Here is a 23,056-nt window from a genome sequence, read left to right on the forward strand (position 1 = left end):
ATTAATGAATACACTAACACATAATCTTCATTTTGGACAACAACCACACATAGCTCCTTTCGTTTCTTTCTAGCAAAATTCCATTGATAGAAGGGTTAATGCTCTAACATACTTGCCAGTTCCATGGTTCATGATCCATTGCAGCCCATCATAGTGGTCTTAATAATCCAAATGGAAATGGAGATTTTACATTTCCAGTGAACAATATAGTTGCATATAGCACACTCAAGAACCAGATCTTGGCAACCTTTACCGCATTTAACACATTTTGGGTAGCAGTAAATCTTCCTGATAAAAGTGAGGAGGCGAATGATCTTTATACGTATATGTGCTCCCAAACTAGATAAATAGAAATTCTTCAAAAACGCATCTAACATAAACAGAATTATCACAAATTGAGCAAAGATAAAATTAATGATTTGAATTTATTTCTTCTTCTCATATATCACAGTAATGTTGTTTTAAATCATATTTTCATCATTATAAATAAGTTTTAAAAAGTGTTTATCACACTTATGCCACACTACTTGTGGAAGAATAATGCATTCAAAATGCAAAAGCATAGTTGCAATCCTTACATCTGTATGCATGATAAGGTTGAATACCACAAGCAGTGCATCCCCCTTCGTATTTGAGATTACAAAAGAGGGGGTGTTCATGGCCCTGATATATGACGATATCAGAAATTCTAGCACATTTAAGGCACAACGAGAGATCACACTCATCACAGTTGCAAGCGAAATCGCTGCATTGATAATAACAACCATTACATTAAAAAATGCGGTTGGATTTAAGGTTTTGCAGGTGCAGGTTGAACCAATAATACTTCTTCATTGGTAATTCAGCACAAGTCTTAGGAAAAAGAAAATCGCATTGCAAACAATAGTAAAATGAATCCAAGATAGAGAGCATGCATCCATCGCAATGTTTGTCATCATCCTCTTCGATCTTGTCTTCTAAAATTAAGTAGTGTTCATGGCTGAAATGATTTATCTTTGTTGCTTCTCCACATTCATTCACCTCAATAACACAAGTGATAGAACACCCTATGGAACTTTCAATGGGCTCATCCTGATTTTCTGAATCAACTATGTAGTACAAATCCTCATCCTCAGTAGCACAAGTCACATGGACAATATAACTGCAATCCTCAGTAGCACAAGTCACATGGACAATATAACTGCAATCCTGCTTCAAACAACAATAACACCCATACTCTCTTTTCACTTCATGATAACAAATCTTGCATTCTTGCTTTACAATATCCTTTTCTTGACTGAAATAATGGTGGAAAACAAAGTGGTCATGCCGTGAGATTTTGATGATGCTTGGCAATGAAGTGCACTTCTTATGAACTTAGAGATGACATGTAGAACACATATACGAAAGATTTATTCCCCTCAGTGCCGCATTCATCACAAATAAATGATTCCTGTCCCCATAACAAGCTAAAGGGGTGCTCATTACGAGTTTTATCTCCAATAACAGGGCGAGGCCATACACATTCAATGTCAATGTCAAAATTGCAAGGAGAACAACGATAAAAGTATCCGAAATGATTAGTTTGGCAAAGCTTGCATTGCAAAATAGTCTCCTTTGTTCACTAAATTCGACAAAAAGAGGGTGTAATCGATGGCAGGGGTGATTAATTTCAGTGGGTAATTGAGCACATTTCTTATGAAAATAAATTCTGCAATCAATGCAAATATATATAGAATCTGTTAATGGTTCCTCACAGGTGAAGGAAATAAATTTTTTCAGTTCATCTTTATGGTTTTCAATGAAGAGCAATGGATGCAGGTGGGCATTGTATTTGGATTCTAGCAAATTTTGACCAAGTGAAAATAAAGCACATTTGACATCAAGGGAAAACGCGCAAAAAGGACATCGATAAATGAATATCTGACCTGGTTCCTGGCATAGATCACAACAACCAACACCTTTCCGAAGAATAAGAAAAGGGTGTTCCCAATGAAGACGGTGATGATTAATTTCTAAAGGTGCCTGGGCACATTTTTCATGAAGATGAAACTCGCATTCCTCGCAGCTGTAGCCTTGGGTTGACAATAATGGATTCCCCAAAAGCTGAGCAACAAGTTTCTTTGCTTTCGTTGTACACCAAGGGATGGTCCAAAAAATCCTCTGTTTCACTCTCCATCTCCATGTCAGAGTAATGAGTTTGAGTTATCACCACCAAATTGATGAGATATTGTCAGGTTGTACGTAGAGACAATGGTCAAGTATGTGGAAAGGCTGACGGAAGAAAGTGGGAAAAGAATAGAAAGTAAAAAAGAGAGATAAAGCCTCAAGTACAGGAAGTAAAACAGAGAAAAGAAAAGTCTTTTCATGTCAGATTCTTCATTTTATTGGCCAATGATGTCAGATTGATTTGTGATAAGCTTAGGATAAAGGATTAGGTGTATATCACTCACTTTTGTTTGAAGGGTACACTGAAAATTATTCAAGATTTGATCTTGAAATGAAGATTTGATCTTGCCATTGCTTGTTTATATATAAACAGAATAAAAATATTCCAGAAAAATATCTCGCTGAGCATTCAACAGAGAGAATAAAAAAAAAAAAAGAAGAAATGTTTGATGTACTTTCTCTTCCACTTTCACTTCTCCCATCAACACCACCAGCAACAGCCGCCAAGCCTCTTCATTGCCGTGCCACTACTCGTATACGACGTCGTTTATATACCAAACCAAACCCTCTTCTCTCTCGTCCTTTCTCTTTCACTTCCTTTCCCAAACTACCCCTTAATTGCTCTTCCTCTTCCATGCCCTTTCAAGTCTCCTCTTCGTCTCAGGTTCTTCTTTTTTTTCTCTCTTTGGGTCTTCTACATATTTTCAACTGAAAGGTCCCTTCCTTCTTTTTTTTTTTTTTTTTAAATTTAAAGTACTGTTCTTTGGATACCGTTTTCGTTCTTTTAATGAGTTTTTCTTTTGTGAGAATTTTGGGAGATACTATATATGGGTTTTGAGAGTAGTTTGAGAATTTTTATTACATTGAGAGAAATAGTTTATCTTTGGTTTTATCCTTTCTTTTAGGATTAAATTTGACAAAAAGGATTAAGGCTTAAAAAAAATTAAATTTGGAATGATGAAAATAAAGATGGGATTTGCTAATAATACTGAATGTTTGGATAAGCACTGCAAAACAGATGTAATTGGGAAGAAAACTTGACACTTCTAATAGAATTTGAATTTCTTTTTTTTTTTTTTTTTGTTTTCATTTAGAATCTGATTGGATATTTGGTTTTGAAAAGATACAATGCTAATTTTTGGAATACTAATTTACCTAAAATGGTGATCAGTTGCAGGACAGTTTGTTGTATTCGAGGGCATATTGGGTTAGTAAAACTATAATAGCGTGGAATGTAGATGTTGGGGATGGTTCCTGCTACTTGTATGCAAGTAAAGTTGCTGCTTTATCTGTTACAGATGATGGAATTCAAGGTTTGGATTAGGCTAACAATTACATTTTAATCGTGGTGATCTAAGTTTCTCATAAGCCTCTTGTCTTTGTTGTAAATCAAAAGACGGCTGTCTAAGTTTGATGTAATCTTTGTCATGATAGGCCAGGATGCAGAAATTAAACTTGAGGAAGACAGAAATGGGCTGCCTCCAAATGTAACAAAATTTCTTTTCCCAGTTGCAGTAATAATTTAAACTTTTAGTTCTACCACTGCTAGTTGTTGTTGGTCTCATTGTGTGGTTTGCCTACACATTGGTTCTTATTTCTGCCAACATATAATAAAAGCATATTTTTAATAAGTTTGAAGTACTCCTTGTAATTGACTTACACCTCTAGCCTTGAGCTTGATAGGTAATTGAGAAGTTTCCTCATATTCAAAATTATAGAGCTTTCAAAGTGCCTCCTGCTCTGGACGCCAAAAATCTCCTCAAATGCCAATTAGCAGTTGCTGCATTCAACTGTACGCATTTTGGCTGTGTTTTGTTTCTTTTCCTTTCTCTTCTATTTATGTGGAAATTATTTGCCACCAGTAATTAAGAAAGTAGATGATCTCATATCAGGATAATAAGTTTTGAAGTATCCTCAGTTATGTCTTGGACATTTTTTAATTATATTTCTGTTTTTGCTGACAACCTATTGCTGCCAATTCAGTTTTAAATTTGTTTATTCAAGTATATATTTGTATGCTTGTTTTGTCCATCCAATGATCTGTTGGACATTTTCAATTGGGTCTTTTCTTTTAGTTGGTAACATTGGTTTGGTGATGTGTTAGGGTAAATTATTGCCGCCATTCTGTGTTTCTTGTCCATTTTCTCTGGAAATTGCATCCTATATTTTGTAAGCTCTATTGTGTGAGCATTAATTTGTTTGATGAAGTCACTCTTATCTATTTTCTGGACACATTTATTATCAAATTCTCTTTGTCTGAATGAACATAATGCATCTAATTTCTTTTGGCCGGTTAGTGCTTTTAACTTGGTGCCTATCATTTATATCTCCTTTATCCTTCTTCTATACAGCCCATGGAAAGTGCAGCAATGCTACTGGTTTGCAGTTACCTGGCATCCTGGATGAATTATTCTCATATGATGGTCCTCTTGGTGCACATTATTTAGGAGAAGTGGTGTCTCTATACCTTTGGGCTCCCACTGCCCAAGTATGCACTATTACTTTAGAAAAAAATTGAAGAAGTCTTGTTTATGCTCTTTAGAATCATTCTTTTTTGCTTATTTGTGAATCAAATTAGGCAGTGCATGCTCATATCTATAAGGATCCAATGGGTGGGAGTCCCCTGGAAATAATCCAGCTGGTGGAAACTAATGGTGTTTGGAGTACTAAAGGACCAAAAAGATGGGAAGGCTGTTACTATGTGTATGAAGTATCTGTCTATCATCCAAGCACCTTGCAAATTGAAAAATGTTATGCAAATGATCCATATGCAAGAGGGTATGCTGGTTCTCTCTGCTAGCCAACAATTCTCTGGTATAGCTGTGCGTGATTTGTGTCTAAAGTTATGTGGTCTGCTTTTACCTGATCATGGTTATATTTATGTAGTTGAGATAAAGATCATATATATTTAATGTGCTGTTTATGCTGTTTCCTTGTTGAATCAGGCTTTCATCAGATGGAAGGCGAACTTTGTTTGTTAATCTTGATTCCAACGGTTTAAAACCTGAAGGATGGGATGAATTGGCAGACAAGAAACCTGATATACTTTCTTTCTCTGACATAAGTATATATGAATTACACATACGGGATTTTAGGTATATATGTAATTCTTATATTGTTCTTACAACGTAATCTAGGTCACATTTACTTTATTTCCTGAGAACATTATAGGTTTTATGGGTTAGTATGTAGTATGTTATAAGATTTTTCTCAGGTGGTGTTCCAATAGTTTGTAGAGTTATTGGATCAGAAGAGTCTCTTCAAACACCAGGCCCCAAACTTAAAATGTGGAGCCTTCCCTGTCTATGGTTTTCTCTATTTGGAGCTGTGGCTCATGTTACCCTTCATAATTTGGTTCATTTGAAGAGAACATGTCTGGGGGGATTGGGAGTGGGGAGGAAGGAGGAGGGTGAATCTGAACTATAGCCTGCTTGTTCCTGCTCCTTCTGAGGATCAGGGAAAGTAGGCTAAGGTTTGTGTAACCTAAAGTGTCCACATGTTCCTATTTTAGGTAATGTGCAAAATTAGGGTCATTTTTTGTTTCTTCTTTGGCCCTTGTGCAGTGGTCAGCAAGTTGTGTTAATAATGAGAATCTTTGTCGCTACTGCAGTGCCAACGACAACACTGTTAATCCTGACTTTTGTGGCGGTTATATGGCTTTCACCTTGCAGGTAGTTGTGTTCTTGTGATCCATATTTTTGGAAGAAAGTTGTTCTTGAAAGAATGCAAAGGTTTCTTGGCTAGTCTGTACTATAATTCTAAGATGTTTATAGTTCCTGCTACAACACAATTTCTGAGCATACATGATTTAATTTCCTTTGCATCATTCCTTTTTGGAATTGATGTCGTTTTTAATCTTAAATAGGATCCTTGATTGATTTGAAAGAGTAAAGCAAGCTTTGCAGTTTCATTGGAATTTGGATTCTAATGCAAATGTATCTGTACAATATGGAATTAGAAATACTACCACTGTACTCCCTCTGTCCCAATATCAATGTCTTGTTTGACTTTGGCACATGGTTTTAGGAAAATTTTTTCATTTTTCGCCTTTGTTATATTGAAAATTTTGAAATTATCTTTACTGTTAAGTATTCTTTTAATATACAAGAAGTGTAAAATGTAAAGAAGGTTTAAAGCCGTGAATTACAGACAATGATGTTTGGTACAAGGAATAGTGTTGAAAAATTGCATGATTTAAAAGCAAAGTTTTCGTTTTGTTACACAAGAGATGGTATTTCTGAGTTTGGGTGCCTTGCTGTGAGTCGGCCTAAAATCCATCACGGCATTTGTGTGATCCACTTCTGTAGTTACTAAGGAAAGAAGCAATAAAAGTTTAACGAGTGTACATATATATTTTCACATGTAAGGAAAAGAAAATACTATGATTATGCACTTCTGTTTCCTTTTCTTTGTGATAAAGATGATTATGCATGATTATTTGGTACTTAACAATAAGTACATACAATTTGAAGGACTCAGCAGGAGTGCTCCATTTGAAGAAATTATCAAATGCTGGCATCACTCATGTTCATTTGCTGCCAACATTCCAGTTTGCTGGTGTTGATGATGAGAGTGAGAACTGGAAGTATGTGGGTAAGAGGATTTCCTAGTTTAATATCTTGGATGTTGCATTTAAAGCAACAATTTCTCCTGTTTCTAATTCCCTTCCCTTTGGGGGATAGAACCTTGTTTTTTTTTTTTTTTTTTGGGGGGGGGGGGGGGGGTGTGGTAAAGAAAAGTATGCTTTCATGTATCAAGAATCAATGCATTCGTAAAATTCATTTGGTCTTGACTTAGGTGAGTTTAAAGTTAGTTCCTAACACTTCAGCTTATTGGGCATCATTTAAAAAACTCGTTTATGTTAAGCTTCCTTCCATTTGTGTTGGTTTTCATTTTCTTACTCTTGTCCTTTTTGATCCTAACTCGCCTAAATCATGACTTCAGAAAAATTAAACAAAGTGGGAGGAGAGGGTGGGGGGCTTAAAATCATCATACTTTGGACATACAGATATGCAACCTTAATGTCTGTTTGTATGTCCAAATATGATGATACTATTAAAAATGGCTTGTCAATGTAACATTACTTTTTCTTAATATTTATTTTGTAAATTGGTTACTGATCTTTCCCTCTCAGTGTTGAATATATATATATATATAGAAAAATAAATATATTTATTTTTTTATTAATATCTATGCTTGGTTTTGGCTATCCTAAGTTGTGTTGGAGGTACTTATTTGTTCAACATCACCTCTGTTGCAGATTATAAGATTCTGAAGAAGCTACCACCAGATTCAGCTGGGCAACAAGCGCAAATTACTGCCATCCAGAACGATGATGCGTATAACTGGGGGTGAGCATGTGAATGCAATTTGGATAACAATTGTCATATCTGTTACCTTGTGCATGTTTTAATGCTTTCATTGATTGCCTTATGAAGGTACAATCCTGTTCTCTGGGGTGTCCCTAAGGGAAGCTATGCAAGTGACCCAAATGGCCCATGTCGTATAATTGAGTTTAGAAAGATGATTCAGGTCTAGATATTTTTTCTTTTCTTCCTTGTCATGTCGGGGCCATTGAGTGTGTAAAGTACTCTTGCCAGAACCATTGACATTTTTGCTTTGTTGGTCCATATATGAAACTTAAGAAGTTCATCTTTAGTCATTTTAATGATTTCATTTTCCGATTGCAGGCACTCAACCATATTGGTCTGCGTATTGTGTTGGATGTTGTCTATAATCACTTGCATGCAAGTGGTCCTTTTGATAAGGATTCTGTTCTTGATAAGGTCACTGTTTTTCTGGTGTCCATACCGCTTATACTATTTCGGTAGTAATATTTGTTATCCTTTTGTTGTGACAGAAAGTTTCTTATAGATTGTCCCAGGTTACCATCTGAGAAGGAACAATGATGGTTTTATTGAGAACAGTACATGTGTGAATAATACTGCTAGTGAGCATTACATGGTTGAGCGCTTGATTATTGATGATCTTTTGAGCTGGTCAATCAATTATAAGGTGATTAATTATAATTTGTTACGGTTTCTGGGTAATTAGATCGCTTTATTTCTCCTATATGTAGGAAGTTTTCTTCCCTACTTTTCTATAGTTGTATTAGTTAACCATGTAATATGTTGTCAGGCTAAATTAGAATTCTTATTTTTCTATGAAGTGTTACTGAAGTATATGGGTACTTTGTCCATCATTGATGTTAATTTTTTGATGGTGTTGTCAGGTTGATGGGTTTCGTTTTGATCTTATGGGTCACATAATGAAAAGTACGATGGTATGTAGGTTACTTTGTCTCAAATTTTGAAATTTACTATTAAAAATTTAAAGAGAAGTAGCAAAGGCTTCCATTGAAATTCTAGTTGCATATGTTTTTGTGAGTTTTTCCATGTTTAGATTAGTCATAAGGATAAGGTGATGACCAACATTTATGGGTCATACAAACGTGGTCTACTGATGGAACTGAGTTGTATATTTACGTTAGTTGGCTGTTAAATGTTTCTGCTTGGTGTATTCAAATTATGAATGATGGCTGTGCTGTTATTTAATGATAGAAGTTCCAACTTGTAGTCTATTGGTTTCTTATTGTCCACATAAATTCGTTTCAAACTATGGTCAATGGATATATAAATTCTTTTCTAGTGAGACTTACATGGTTGAGTGTTTTGATTATTGACAATCTTTTAAGCTGGGCAATGAAATTATAAGTTGATTATATATAATTTCTTGTGGTTTTGGTGTATTTATATCGCTTTATTTCTCCTATATTTAGCCATGCAATTCAGACAGAACTCATATGATCTCTGCATAGGTGAAAGCAAAAGATGCACTGTGGAGCTTAACAAAGGAAAGAAATGGGGTTGATGGTTCAAGAATCTATATGTGAGTTTCCATGAAATGATTTTTCTTTCTAGGTGACTCCTTTTTTTGTGCTTATGTTACTTTATTGGAAATGGCTCTATATATCATATACCAAAAATAGTTGGGCAGATTAGAAGTAGAAAATCCTATAAAAGTAGGGTACTTTAACATGTCGCAATTCAGACATTAATTTTCAAAAAGAATTGGTTTAGTTCAAACCTTCCATCCAACTTTATTTAGAAAATTAATGGTAACTCACAAGAAAATATCTTTTTGAGTTGCTTGTTTTTTCCTTTTCCTTTATTTTTTTTTATATTTCTCTTGTTTTTCCCTTCATTTTCTTCTTTTTTCTTCTCTCTTTCCAAAACGCCTTTTCACTTTCTTTCTCTAACCTTCTCCTACACCCCTTTATCTCTCAATTGCAGCCAGCCACTGAGGAGTGAGAGAGAATGTTAGAGAGACAAATCAGGGGAAGGGGATGGAGAAAGAGTGAGTCCAGGGTGTTTTGTAGATAGAAAAGTGAAAGAAAAAGGAAGAAAAAGAGAGAAAAGAAAAGAAAAACAGTTATGGAATCAAAATGAAGTTGTCTTTGTTGATGCAAGAATTGTTGGATTGCGTTTAGTCACAAGGTATTGTCCGCTTTGGGGTCTAGTCTCACAGTTTTGTCTTCTGAAAAAAGACATCTCGGTAAGGGAATGGGCGTGCCCTTGCTTATAACCCATAGTCCAATCCTTGGCTATTAATGATGTGAGATCTTTCCCCCTCAAACACTAGCCGTCAAGATGGGTGAATTGTTCTTTTGTTGAGGACCTGTATGGGATTCCCGCAGATGTGCCAAAATGTTGAGGTCAAAATCTGTCATAATTGTCTAGAACAACGCTCAACCTGCAAAACTAAGACAGTTTGAGGACACCGGAGTTTGTACTTCGAGGTGCTTTCTGATGAGCAAGTCAGTATCTTGTAAGTGAATAGAGATAAGATAATGAGAGTTAAAATAAGAGTGAAGAGAATGAGCCCTTTGGAGGCTATATTATCTTTAGATATAGGGTAGTGAGATTACAATAATGCCCTTAGGTTAATTTCTATACATACACTTGTCCTATTGAAGGAGAAAGATTCCACAATCTTAATACCAAGGATTGGATTGTGGCTTATAAGCAAGGGCATGCCCATTCCTCTACCAAGGCATCTTTTCTCAAAGAACAAAATTGTGAGAGCAGGCCCTAAAGTAGGCAATACCTCATAAGTGGCTGTAGTGTTGACATTCCTTGCATCAACAGATGGTGCCGTATGTGAGAACCCCAAACTGGCCCTCAAGGAAAGTGCCGTCCACCGCAGGTTAGGAGGCTAGTGTTGAGGGAGAAAGATCCCACATCATTAATAGCAAGGATTTGACTGTGGCTTATAAGCAAGGGCATGCCCATTCCCCTACGGAGGTGCCTTTTCTCAGGGAACAAAACCGTGAGGGTAGGTCCCAAAGAAGACAATAGCTAGTAGTCGGGTACAGTCCAACAATCCTTGCATTAACAGATTTAATGAGTTCTGTTTGAATTGCAACATGTATAAATTAAGTGTTTTAGAGGAAATTATGCAAAATCCTGAGGGTTTCTTTGTACTTTCTCTATGTATTTTAGAGTTAGGAAATATTTGTAATTTTCTTTCCAGCAGCTATACTTGGTGTTTTTAGTTCGAAATCTTCTTACTTGCAGATATGGTGAAGGATGGGACTTTGGTGAAGTTGCTGAAAATGGACGTGGGATAAATGCTTCGCAATTTAACATTTGTGGGACTGGAATAGGAAGGTACTTATAATTCTCATAAGAGATCGATATGCACTATTGTACAATCTCTATCTGTTTACATTTGCTTTGTTTAAACATATGTTTACCTGTAATCCAAATAAAATTGGCCTTGTTTGACTCAGCACACAATTTTAAAGAAATTTTGACTTTAAGGTATTTTATATTAAAGTTTAAATTTCTTTTTGTAATAATATCGATGTTCAATGATTTTCTTAATGCCAAAGAGCAAAGAAGAAAAATAATGAAAAACTAATTTTGAATATAGATAAAGTAAGGTTTTTTTTTTTTTTTGAAGCAGATAATGTAAGTTTATAATTTATTTATTTTTAGATAAAGTAAGTTTTAGATGTTCAAAAAAAGGAAAGAGGTTATAGTTTGTGTTCATCTGAAAATTGCAAGGAGAACATTCATTTTGAAATAAATGGAGTATTTTCTAATTAAAATACTTACTATAATAGAGGTTTCCTTTCATGGTTAACTTGATTACTTCTGCGATGGTTTTATCACATCTATTGTAATTCGAATTTCCATTGATTAGCAATATCTCTTCTAGGAAAAAGGAATAAAAAAAGATATACATATATTTGGTATTTAAATCTGAATCCTTGGCTTGTAATTGGCTTTGTAATTATGATCATGCTAGAGTGACTTAAAAGAAGCATTGGCCATTGAGGATAAAATATGGACAAGCCATTGAACTTACCTCAGTTCTTAAATTAAGCCATTATATTTTATTTGGTTCTACTAAACCATTGAAATTTTAATTTGGTGCAAATAAATCCAATTGCTAATGTATCTGTTACCGACACTGATAACATTTACAATTGAAAATAAAGAGACCACTATAAAATATGGAATATTCCCTCGTTGATTTATTTTAATTGCATTTAAATAGTAGTTCAATGGTTATGGAACAAAACACTAAGTGCAGATTTAGACAAATTTTAGACCCTTTTTATGCTTTATCACAAAAGACTGCTGTGTGCTTTTGCTACCATTTTGTCACCAATGCCTGCAACTTTTATTTTTCTATCATTTCTCTCAAATTCAAAAAGATCATCATCTTTTCCATGTGGACATGCATTTTTATTAAGCTTTGTTTGGTTTTTGCATTGTTAAAATTTTTCTTCAGCTTTGATGATCGAATTCGGGATGCAATGCTTGGTGGATCTCCATTTGGTCATCCTCTCCAGCAAGGCTTCATAACAGGCCTGTTTTTGGAGGTAGTGAAAGATTTAATCCTGTAACAAGGACTTAACCTTCTTGATATTATGTTGTCTTGTTGAACCACGCACTTTAGAAAAAAATGGCTACAATGTGAATCTATTTTGTAGCCACTTGGACTAATTTTTGACTTGATCTTACCTTTTTAGAACATTAATAAAATATGGGTCTAAAACCGTTATCTATTAGAAAAGTTGAATAAACTCACGAACTGTGTTTGCTCCCCAGTGATTGGTCATCATCTTTTGGTGTAAGGTTGTCCTTGAATAATTTTTAATTTTGCCTGATCTTTTTGTTTAATAACTGAAAATTTCTTGTTTTCTATATCAAGGACTTGTTTTGTCAAACTATAACAATAAGGGCGTGACTCTTATTGAGGAAAATAATTGGCTCCTTTAAGTTGTTTATGTAGAATATATGGCTATAAAGGTTGGGAAATTGGTGAAACTGCTTTTGAAAAGATCTTTAAGTTTCTTTAAGTTATTACCATTAAAGCATCTAAACCTCAAACTATTTCGTAATTAATTGAGAGTACTAACTTGAATGTAAGGCCATTATATAGCTCAAAATTAACAGATGCCGGATTTCATGCCATTTAAAACTCCCTCTCATGTGTAGGGTCTGCAAGCCAAATAGAACAATTCACACAATGGCCTATCACATGGACCAAAAGAATGTTCTTAAAACAACATAAACTGTGCATTAAGACATCCAGCCCAAAACAAATTGCCACTAGGTGGAAAAGCCTAATCTCAATATAAGGCTGCTACAAAATCCCAAACTTAATTGATCTAATTATCAAGCACGATTTAACAGTTACATTTTTGGTTCATCCTTCTAATAATTTCTTGGATTCTTCCATGATATGCATCCAAAAATAGTTATTTTTTATCCATATTCTGCAACAGTTGATATTATTGAGAAGTGTTATTGTCAGCTTCTTGCCTGCATTTTGCCTTGGATGAACAACGATTTCATAAAATAGCTTTTGCTTTAGTTTATTGGGCTTTGCTATATTATAGTTTGAAAAACTGACTGTTTTTGCATATGCCTTTTCTTTGAGAAATATACATTACCATGGTTTGATTTAGTATCCTTATTATTTGTCATTGCAGCCTAATGGTCATGATCATGGTACAAAAGCTGTTGAAAGAGCGATGCTTGCTTCAGCAAAGGACCACATCCAGGTTAGTTGTCTTGATCTGCACATATGATAATCTGGAATAAATGGTTTTAACCATATACTGCTCTAATTGCATACTCTTCATAAATTGATATGGTGATGTCATTTTGGACTATTAGATTTTGTGGTAACTAGTGCCAATCAATTTTATATTGCTGGACTTATGAAGATTCAACCGTTTAGCAGAATGGGTTGGGAATTTTAGTGTATGTTGAAGTTTTATTATATTGCTAGACTCTTTTTTGAAGATTTATAGCTAAGAACCCACTTAAATGCTATTTCATCTTGCAGTGTATATATCCACTTGTTTTGTGGTTGAGTTGATAGCATCTGCATACAAAGTTGGTAAATGCCCTGGAAAGTAAAATTAAAATAGTTGTTAAAATAAAAATTTATCATCCTGTTTCCTCTTATTAATCTGTAGCTTGGAGAGTAATACTTTTGCAATCCGACTGTGTGTTTGTCTGTGTATAACTCAATTATAGATACCTATACAGGTACATAAGAAAGTTGTGCCCATACTTTTAGATGCAGCTGCTGGAAATTGGACTATACTTATCATCGTACAATTGTTGCATGTTGTTGTCATGAAACAATTTATGATGCCCATGCTTTCAGATCCAGATGCTGCAAAATGGATTATCCTCTGCTTTGCAACTAATTAAATTTGTTTACTGTGATTAGGTTGGTATGGCTGCAAATTTGAGGGATTTTGTGCTTACTGATTTTGAAGGAAAGGAGGTATAGATTAATCTTCTTGGAATGATGCATCTATATGCGAAATGCGATTATATCTGCTGTTATATTTAGTTCTGGAAATTTATTTTGGTGATGCAACGATATAATTTCCTTATGCTAAAAAGTATAGGTCTCATATTTAGTTTTCTTTTGCTTGTAATGGGATTTATTTGTTATGCTTTTGTCAACCAAATTGTTCTTACAGTGAAGGTGTGTTCCCTGAGTTTCTTGACAATCAGCTCAATTGATGCATAAATAGAAAGTTGTTACTCAATATATCTGGGTTTTCAGATGACAGCATTAAATGCATGATACGTATATCCATTGTCGTTGATGTAAGAAATATTATATATTTCTTACATAAACGACCATGGAAAAATTGTGGTTCTGGACAATCTCCCTAAGTTTGTATACAGCTAGCAACTTTTTAATTTAGAAATTGCTTCATCTTTTTTGTCACTACATCTACCTTCACAAGTGTGTGACAGATTTTCTTTTATCTTGGGCTTAATATTTCCATCAAGCCCGAAAGTGTTGCTACTCTTCCATTCTCACTAAAGCTTCTTGTATGTTTTATACTTCAATTTCTATCTATTATAATTATTCCTTTTTTTAAGCCAAGAGATGCTATCTCATGTTGTTTCATTTTAAATTGATGTTTTCTCTTAGAGGAAAGGATCAGAAGTTTTCACTTATGGTGGGACACCTGTTGCTTATGCTTTATGCCCCACAGAAACAGTATGAATCCTACTTTCTGTCATTACGTCTACTTTGCTTAGATTCATGTACCCCTCTTTGGTTTGAATGTATGCATTTTACTTGCTGGTGCAAAGTTTTATAGGATATGTGCTTTCAGTCATCCTTAGATTAGTGAGAATCTCCAGCAGCTCCCCTCCTCCTGTGGGTAAAACCCTGTCCCCAACAGACCAAGAGAAGGGAAATGAAGGTGGTTAACAAATCTCGACTTCCAAAATGATTGCTATGAACTGGTGCTATGGAAATCCAAATGGTTTGTTGGTGGAAGATTATTTTGATGATTCAATTTTTAGGAACATTCTGTTAAGTTTTTAGAGAGACATCTTTGTTCTATATAAATGCTGCAAAACAAACAACGTTTAGGCAACACAATCAACACTTAAGTCATCAGAAAAGATATCGCAAGATATTGACAATACTGCTGTACCTTGTTCTTATAACTTGTTTTTGGTCTTGCAAAGGGTTGGTGTATTCTTCATTGCTTGTATTTGTTTGGTTTCTCTTCTAGAGATCCAAATCTGACAAATTTTAACTTTTGTATATTCCATTTTAGGAATAATATATAGATTGCCTTAAATGGGTGGGTAGGATAGTTGACTGCACAGGAAACAACGCAACGGTATAAGCTATTATAAAATTTGCTATGATTAAGGAGTGGAAATACTCCAAACTATTGAGGAAGACTTGGGACCTTGATGGAGATCAAAATTTTCTATTGCCCAAATTCATGGAATGGCCATCTTGGAGATGGTTTCTTTGGTGAAAATGGAAGCAATTGTTTAAATATTACCTTCCTGTTTGTTTTTTCATGGAGGGAATCTTGTCATTTCCATTGCATTGTCATTGAAATTTTGATGCAAATTTTCTTTAGAATGAACCATTGGCATTTTTCATCATATAAATCTGCAGATTGGACTGCATGTCCACAAAAAAAAAAAAAAAAAAACAAAGTTCTTTTATATGTTTAATTCATTAATATAATAAGTATATTAATTAGTTAGATGGATTAAGTTGTTTGTTTGTTAGATTCTTTTTTTCTATTTGGTCAGAAATTATATCATTTTTATGATTTTATAATCTTGATGCAACAAGTCAGCCAATGTGGTTGGTTCTTTGCTGGAAGTTTTTGTTAAACCATGCTCTGTAAGAATGCTCAAGTTCATTGACTGTACATCATGCATTCTAAGATTCCATGGGTTGCTGATTATGCTTATTCTGATCCAAATGAGATATCAATACAAACTACGGATATCTCAGTTCAATGTCAATTGTTGTTTGTTCAACTCTTTAATAAGAGTATAGTCTTTCTTGAAGCAACAGCAGCTATGCATATTTTAGTTAAATATCAATTGTATACATTCCCTGATAAAAAGGTAAGCATTCTTTTTTAAGAGTATAATCTTTTCCAAAACCATATAGTTTATATCTCTGATCATTTTCCAGGTCAATTATGTTTCAGCTCATGACAATGAAACCCTATTTGACATTGTCAGCTTGAAGGTATGCTCATGATGATACTAATAATAATGTTCTATCCCAATTTTCCAAAAAATAAAAAGATAATGTTCTATCCTACTGCAACTATGACTTCTAACTTTCCCTCTTGCAGACTCCAGTGGAAATATCTGTGGAAGAGAGATGCCGGATAAATCATTTTGCAACAAGTATAATTGCACTGTCACAGGTTCCCCATTGCAAATATTATCAATAATCTAATTTATGTATCTGCATTGACCAATGATCGTAATATATTGAAGGAACTTAAAGTATGTAGTGACAAGAAGGTACCCCCCTTAGGAGTCATGTGCTAACTGATTCAATTTCTTTTTCCTAATGGGGCTAATAATGCTACAAATTAGCTTTTGCATCTGAACCGCCTAGCCTGTGAATAACTTATCGATAATTAGGTTGAATATTAAAATGGTGCAACCTAAACTTGTTTTGCTATATTTTGGCATTTCAAATCTATTTTCCAATAGACTAAAACACACTCAGGTGAAATATTGATGTCTTCACATGAGTGTGTTTATACTATTGGATGCAAACCTATTTTTAATCCCATAGTCTTAAACATGATCAGGTGAAGCTATCATTGCTTAAATACATAAGTACTTGGTATCTCTCATTTGGCACAAAAAATAAATGAATAAATAAGCTCCAAAACTTATTTGAAATTAAATGATACAAATATTGAAGCAGATATGTGTGTGGTTCATTGTGAACAGTGATGAGCTCTGGAATTTTAAGGATCAAGCGACCAGCTCAGTATAATCTATAATGATCCATTCTGCTTTTGCTGACAATTGGATATATTTCTGAATATATCTTTATTGTATTGTTAATTTTTTATTCTGTTATATATATAGGGAATACCATTTTTCCATGCTGGGGATGAAATGCTACGCTCGAAATCACTTGATCGTGATTCATACAACTCTGGTGATTGGTTCAATAGGTCTGCTTTCTCATTTCAAGTTTTCTATTTTGGTTTATTGATCATTCCATAAATTTGATTTTTATTCTGATAAAAGGGTAATTCAATTATCTCCATGATGATATTGTAACAAATTGTTAAGCTGCCCCTGATGACAAATAGATGTTTTAAAACCAAATAGGTCTAGTTACTCTTTCCTGAGTGTGGCTGCTAGCTGTAACATATCTCAGCTCTTCTCAACTTCAGTTTTTACTTGTTATGATTTACAGACTAGACTTCACGTACCATTCTAACAACTGGGGTGTTGGCCTTCCTCCAAAAGAGAAAAATGAAAAGAATTGGCCACTGTAAGCATCATCTTATTTCCTTTTCGTTTTAATTAATTCTCTAATAAAGGGTAATGTTATGGCACTAAAATCTCTACAGTGCCAGTTAGCCGACAATTATTCTACTTTTTAGAGAGTATTGTATGATATTCCCAATGATATTGGGTTCTGTCCTTTCAGAATACAGCCAAGACTGGCAGATCCATCCTTCAAGCCTCAAAGGAGTCACATCCTTGCAGCAGTAGAGAACTTTATGAACGTCTTACGCATTCGGTATTCTTCACCTCTTTTCCGTTTAAGGACAGCAAATGCTATCCAGGTGAGCAAAGGCATTATGAACTTACATGTACAAGTTGAGAGTTTGAGATTCCATGACATCACTGTGGAATAGAATCAAGGACTACACTTATGTTTGTTAACTGCACAGAATCTTCAGGGCTTTAGGTCAAAGCTAGGTTAGCCGTATCTTATTTGTTGATAGACCGACTGAATTTTTGCAACATTCTTGATCCTTGTCATTTGAACTTCTTTTTTTTGTGGCATTGACAAAGATATGCATGGTTGGGATGTGAATTTCTGAAGTTTAAGCCAATTTTTCTTCTTTTTGAGTTATGGTGGGTTTTAACAGATGCCCAAAGGGCAGTTCTTAAGCTGTCTAATTTCAAGGCAACTATTGAACTATGCTCGAATCTTTCTAGAAATAGTGAATTTATTCAATATTATCTGTTTCTAGCCCTTAATAATATGGGGCTTTGATTTCTAGTTGAAAATCTTTTTCATGTTTTGAGTTGATCCGACCATCTCACAATCCAGTGGCTATACTTATAATAAAGAAGGTTATAGAGTGCAGTTCTTTGTCAATATCAATGACTAACCTTAAACAAAACCTTTCATTTAAACATGTTCAGACTACAATGAAAGAGTGATGATGGATTTCTCCTCAGGAAACAACAATTATCCTCATCTTCTGTTTTCAAGATTTCCTTTTCATTACATAATGTAAAACCCTGATGAATCTATTCCCTTATATTATCTTATATCATTGTAAAATGTAAAACCCAGCCAAATGCATTTGCTACCTTTTCTGATATCAAACTAAGCTATAGCAACTGATGTTTCTGGAAAATGCATATTGATCATACGACTTGATTTGCCTCATAGGTTTAAATTTTCTTTTATTATAATGTGGGTTTTCCTGCTTCCATTTTCTATACTGTTTCCCTTGGTTGCCTGTCCACTCACTCCACAATGTAAGATGAAACATGACAATGACGTAGTTCATTTTGAAGCTGAAGACCGCCACCTCCTTGACCATGTTAGCTTTAGTCTTTGTAAGAATGAATCTGTTAAATGGCAACATTAGGAGAAAGTTGCACGAAAAAACCTATCAGGAACTAACTTTCTTATGAAATGATATGGCTTATGTCTCCAGCAACGAGTACGGTTCCACAACACTGGTCCATCATGGGTCCCTGGCCTCATTGTGATGACCATTGAAGATGGTGACGAAGGTGTCCCAGGGATATCTCAGTTAGATCCCAAGTGGGTATTACATACATACATTATATATATACATATATATATATATATGTAGATGTATATATTATCTATCATAGTTTCGTAATTCGTTGTTTTTTACAGCTTCTCATACATTGTGGTTATCTTCAATGCATGTCCAACTGAGGCATCATTCATTAGCTCTACACTGCGAGGAAGGACTCTTCAACTGCATCCCATACAGGTAGTTATAGTTTATTAGTTTGAGGACAGTAGTTGATATATTTCAAATGGCCATCTCTGTATTGGATGTTTTTACATTTTATTTCTGTTTAATAATTTTCAAAGCTATTGAACTAATCAATTCTAGCTTACTAGATGTTCTAAATGGTATTTTTGAGGTCAACAGAAAGATTCAAAAGAAAAAAAGAAGTATGATATTCATCACCATAGCTTTCTCCAATCCTATACTTTATGGATGAGAAGAGGGGATCAGGTAGGGAAAATATTGCATGAAACATGAAAACTTGGAAGTCTTAAATTGATTATTGTTTCGTAGTAGCTGTAGCATTTGATTGTTTCTCTTCCTCAGATTTTCTGAGCTATCAAAATACCTTCAATGGTTTGAATGAGGTATCAGGGTGGGAAGGATTGGATTTAGTGGGAATTCTCAAAAGCTATTTCTTGAATCGGCTCATATTTTCATTTGTTTATAGCTTTTAACACCCTTTGGTGTGAATAATATAACAGGTGATGTCAACTGATGAAGTTGTCAAGAACTCATCGTATGAAGCATTGTCAGGGTGCTTCACTGTGCCTGCAAGAACAACATCAGTGTTTGTTGAGGCTAGAAAAAATTTGAACAGTTTGTGGTGCTGAATTTGTCCTTGAACATGCATCTTATGTTTGTTAAAAGTTGGTGCCTTGTCAGAGGGTTCTCCCTTATGCAGAGGTTCTTAACTGCAGCAGCATCAAAACTTGACTAGAGATCTGGAATGGTAAGCTACCTGCATCAATTAGACCATATTATCGGTAACAACTAGATGCTTAATGCGTTGTGAAGGTAGGAGAGCAGATACTAAGCAGGATTGGCATGACAAAGTGATGATTAAAGATTCAGTGTTCAGTGTTGATATTGATGAGCACAGATGAATGTTGGAACCTTTCACTTTTGTAATCGTGATTTATACTGTTCTTTTCTCCTGTTAAGGAAGCTACCTGAATCGAGAAGCCTTCAATGAATGTAATGCATTTTTACAGTTGAACAGATACTTGCAAAGGATGAAACATGCTTTCCCAACAAAATGTGCCATCATGTTTTTTGCTATTCATCTGTATAATATTTGGTTCGTACATGTACCAAGATGTGTATTGTCACAATTCTATTTGACATAATGCTAGTCTCTAATGAATTCGTACTTGAGAATTACACTTCTTAGATTAAGGTGAAAATTCATTGATTAAACAGACTTAGAACTCCAATACGTATATATATTTGATGATTATTTTTTGATGTATTGAATATCACTATATGGATTTGGAAGGCTTAGGAGGGATAGACTAACTCTTCTTACTGTAAGCATATTATATTTGTTGCAAATTTTCAACAAGCTCATGTTTTTAAGTGTTGCAAACTAATTGATTGGATTCAAAACAGAGATTGGAACAACACCAATAAATTAAAAGAAATAAAAAGCAATGTCATTCAAGCCAAATCCACTCATAAGCAAACATTAGAAACATGGAACCAAATCTTACAAACCCAATGAAGCCAACACTTACATACTGTTAAAGATTGACAAAAGAAGGAAAGGAAGGCTAGAAGTGAACTCCTTGGCACGGAATTCTTCCCCATGGGACCTAGTTTTCCTTCATTTTTTGTTCCTTTCAAAACAAACTTAAAGTTGATATCAACACCCAACAAAAATTCATAAAACAGTGGAATACAATCTCACACAATAAAAAACACTAAGCGCTCTTTTCAACTGCACCTCCGCTTTATAAGAAAGCTAACAAACTCACCGACCCCAACAATCGTAGTGGATGGTGTAGTTGGGTGTACAAACTACACATTCCAGAGCTACATCTTGACAAGGTTGACAACAGAGAGAGCAGGTGTCATAACTCTTTTTGACAACAATGAGATGATGATAGTGTGGGTGAAGCATATATGGGAAAGTGATCCCAATCTTGATCTTCATAAATGGATGTTTTCCGAGAACACATTTCGGATGAACAGAGTTGTTACAAGTTGCACATTGATAAAACCAACGGTTTGGATCTCTTTTTTCTTCACATATATCACAATAATGTTGTTCTGGATCATCATTCTCATCATGAAAAGTAAGTTCTAAAAAGTGTGTATCACACTTGTACCGAATTTCTTGTGGTAGTGTAACACATGCAAAATCCAAAGCAAAAGTAGTGCAATCTTTGCATTTGTATGCACCATCGTAGCAAGTGACACCACAAGCGTTGCATCGCCCTTCGAATTTAAAATCAAAAAAGAGAGAGTGTTTGTGTCCTTGACATTTGAAGATATGAGAAATTGTAGCACACCTTAGACAGAAATTAGTGCCAGACCATTTGTCACTCTTGTAAACAAAACCACTGTAAACACGATCACACCTATTACACCTGAAAATGTCCGCTAAATCAAGGGTGGTGGGATATCGATAAAACCAAAGATGTTTTTTCTTGGATAATTCAGCACAGGTTTTGTGAAGAAGGAACTCGCATTCTGGACAATAAAAAAAGGAAGTTGAGATGGACAACATGCACGCATCACAATTTTTACCATCATCTTTCTTGATCTCGTTGCCTAATGTTAAGTCATGTTCATGGCTGCAGTGCTTTATCTTTGTGGCTTCTCCATGTTGGTTCATTTCAATGACACGAGTGATGGCAGAATTTGTAGCAAACCTTTCACTACACTCCTTATCTTGATCATTCACATGATCAATTATATCATACATCCCCTCCTCCAATGCACAATTCACATGGGCAACAAAATTGCAGTCTTGCTTCAAACACTTGTAATTGCCATACTCTATTTTCACTTCAGTGAGACAAATTCCACAATCACGGCTTTCAAGATCCTTTTTTTGAAAGTAATAGTTGTGAAAAATACAATGATGATGCCGTGTGATATTGATGATGCGTGGCAATGAAGTGCATTTTTTATGGACCATAACGTAGCATGTAGTACATATATAAGAAAAATAATTTCCCTCAGTACCACATGCATCACAAACGAATGGATCATGCCTTAACAATGGAGTGAATGAGTGCTCATGGTCAGTACTAACTTCAATAAAGGACCTTGGCTTCGACCGAACACAATCGATGTCAATGTGCAAATTGCAAGGAAGACAACTGTAAAACAAACTCCAATGATCCTTCTCACATTGCGTACAAACAAGCTTATCATGTTTAAGATAAAGAAGGTGTTTGCGATGGCAAGGGTGATCAAGTTGAGTGGGAAACTGAGCGCATTGTTTATGAAGGAAAAATCTGCACTCAAGACAAACATATAGGGAGTCTATCACTGGTTTCTGACACCAATGACAATCAGCTTTTTGGAGTTCATCTTCGGGATTTGCAATGAAGGCCAATGGATGTTCATGACTAACATATCTGAGCTCACGGAAATCTTCATCAATGTTATGCAATCGTAAAGCACATTTAATGTCAAGGCTAGCAAGGCAAGAAGTGCAACAATAATTAAACATCAAACGGTGTTCCTTGCACATATCGCAGGAAAGGGAGTTCAGCTTAAGAGTAAAGTAGGGTGCTTACGATGAAAAGGAGAATGACTAATTTCGAGAGGTGCCTCGGCACATTTTTTATGGAGGTAAAACTCGCATTCTCCACAGCCAAAACTTGGGCGGCCCAATAACGATTCCAAACAAGCTGAGCAAGGAACTTTACTTTGATCACTCTGCTCTTCATCATTGAACACCAATTCATGTGGATGGCTAAAATGTCGAATGTTCTCCATTCTCTCTCTCTCCTTCTCTTTCTCCATAAGTGAATAACAAATTTAGAGATGGTAAGGAAAGACACAAGAAAAAGGATTAGG

The 23,056-nt window shown here is 34.9% G+C and overlaps 1 protein-coding gene and 2 pseudogenes across 4 annotated transcripts; 1 reads left to right on the top strand and 2 right to left on the bottom strand.

The window, feature by feature from the left end:
- Positions 1-128: 128 nt before the first annotated feature.
- On the bottom strand, positions 129-2,184 carry LOC148760304 (uncharacterized; annotated as a pseudogene).
- LDA (limit dextrinase) lies at positions 2,184-20,334 on the top strand. Of its 4 annotated transcripts, none has more exons than XM_007009976.3 (28): positions 2,184-2,812; positions 3,320-3,461; positions 3,583-3,635; positions 3,832-3,940; positions 4,500-4,636; positions 4,727-4,926; positions 5,094-5,243; positions 5,759-5,819; positions 6,621-6,741; positions 7,409-7,499; positions 7,587-7,680; positions 7,839-7,934; positions 8,023-8,163; positions 8,381-8,431; positions 8,966-9,036; positions 10,725-10,817; positions 11,950-12,040; positions 13,157-13,228; positions 13,909-13,965; positions 14,632-14,700; positions 16,162-16,218; positions 16,328-16,402; positions 17,085-17,173; positions 17,422-17,499; positions 17,659-17,797; positions 18,911-19,020; positions 19,120-19,219; positions 19,726-20,334. In XM_007009976.3, exons 1-28 carry the CDS (start codon positions 2,591-2,593, stop codon positions 19,852-19,854), a joined length of 2,898 nt encoding a protein of 965 aa, XP_007010038.3. In that variant the 5' UTR covers positions 2,184-2,590; the 3' UTR covers positions 19,855-20,334. The 4 variants fall into 4 exon arrangements, with proteins under 4 accessions (XP_007010038.3, XP_017984815.2, XP_017984816.2 ...); XM_018129326.2 differs by having other exon boundaries at positions 3,326-3,461; XM_018129327.2 differs by lacking the exon at positions 14,632-14,700.
- Positions 20,335-20,654: 320 nt separating this feature from the next.
- Positions 20,655-23,022, bottom strand: LOC18586528 (uncharacterized; annotated as a pseudogene).
- Between the last annotated feature and the right edge of the window lie 34 nt (positions 23,023-23,056).

The sequence above is a fragment of the Theobroma cacao genome, chromosome 10 (genome assembly GCF_053813885.1).
Source record: "Theobroma cacao isolate CCN51 chromosome 10, ASM5381388v1, whole genome shotgun sequence".
In the NCBI taxonomy this organism is placed as follows: Eukaryota; Viridiplantae; Streptophyta; class Magnoliopsida; order Malvales; family Malvaceae; genus Theobroma; species Theobroma cacao.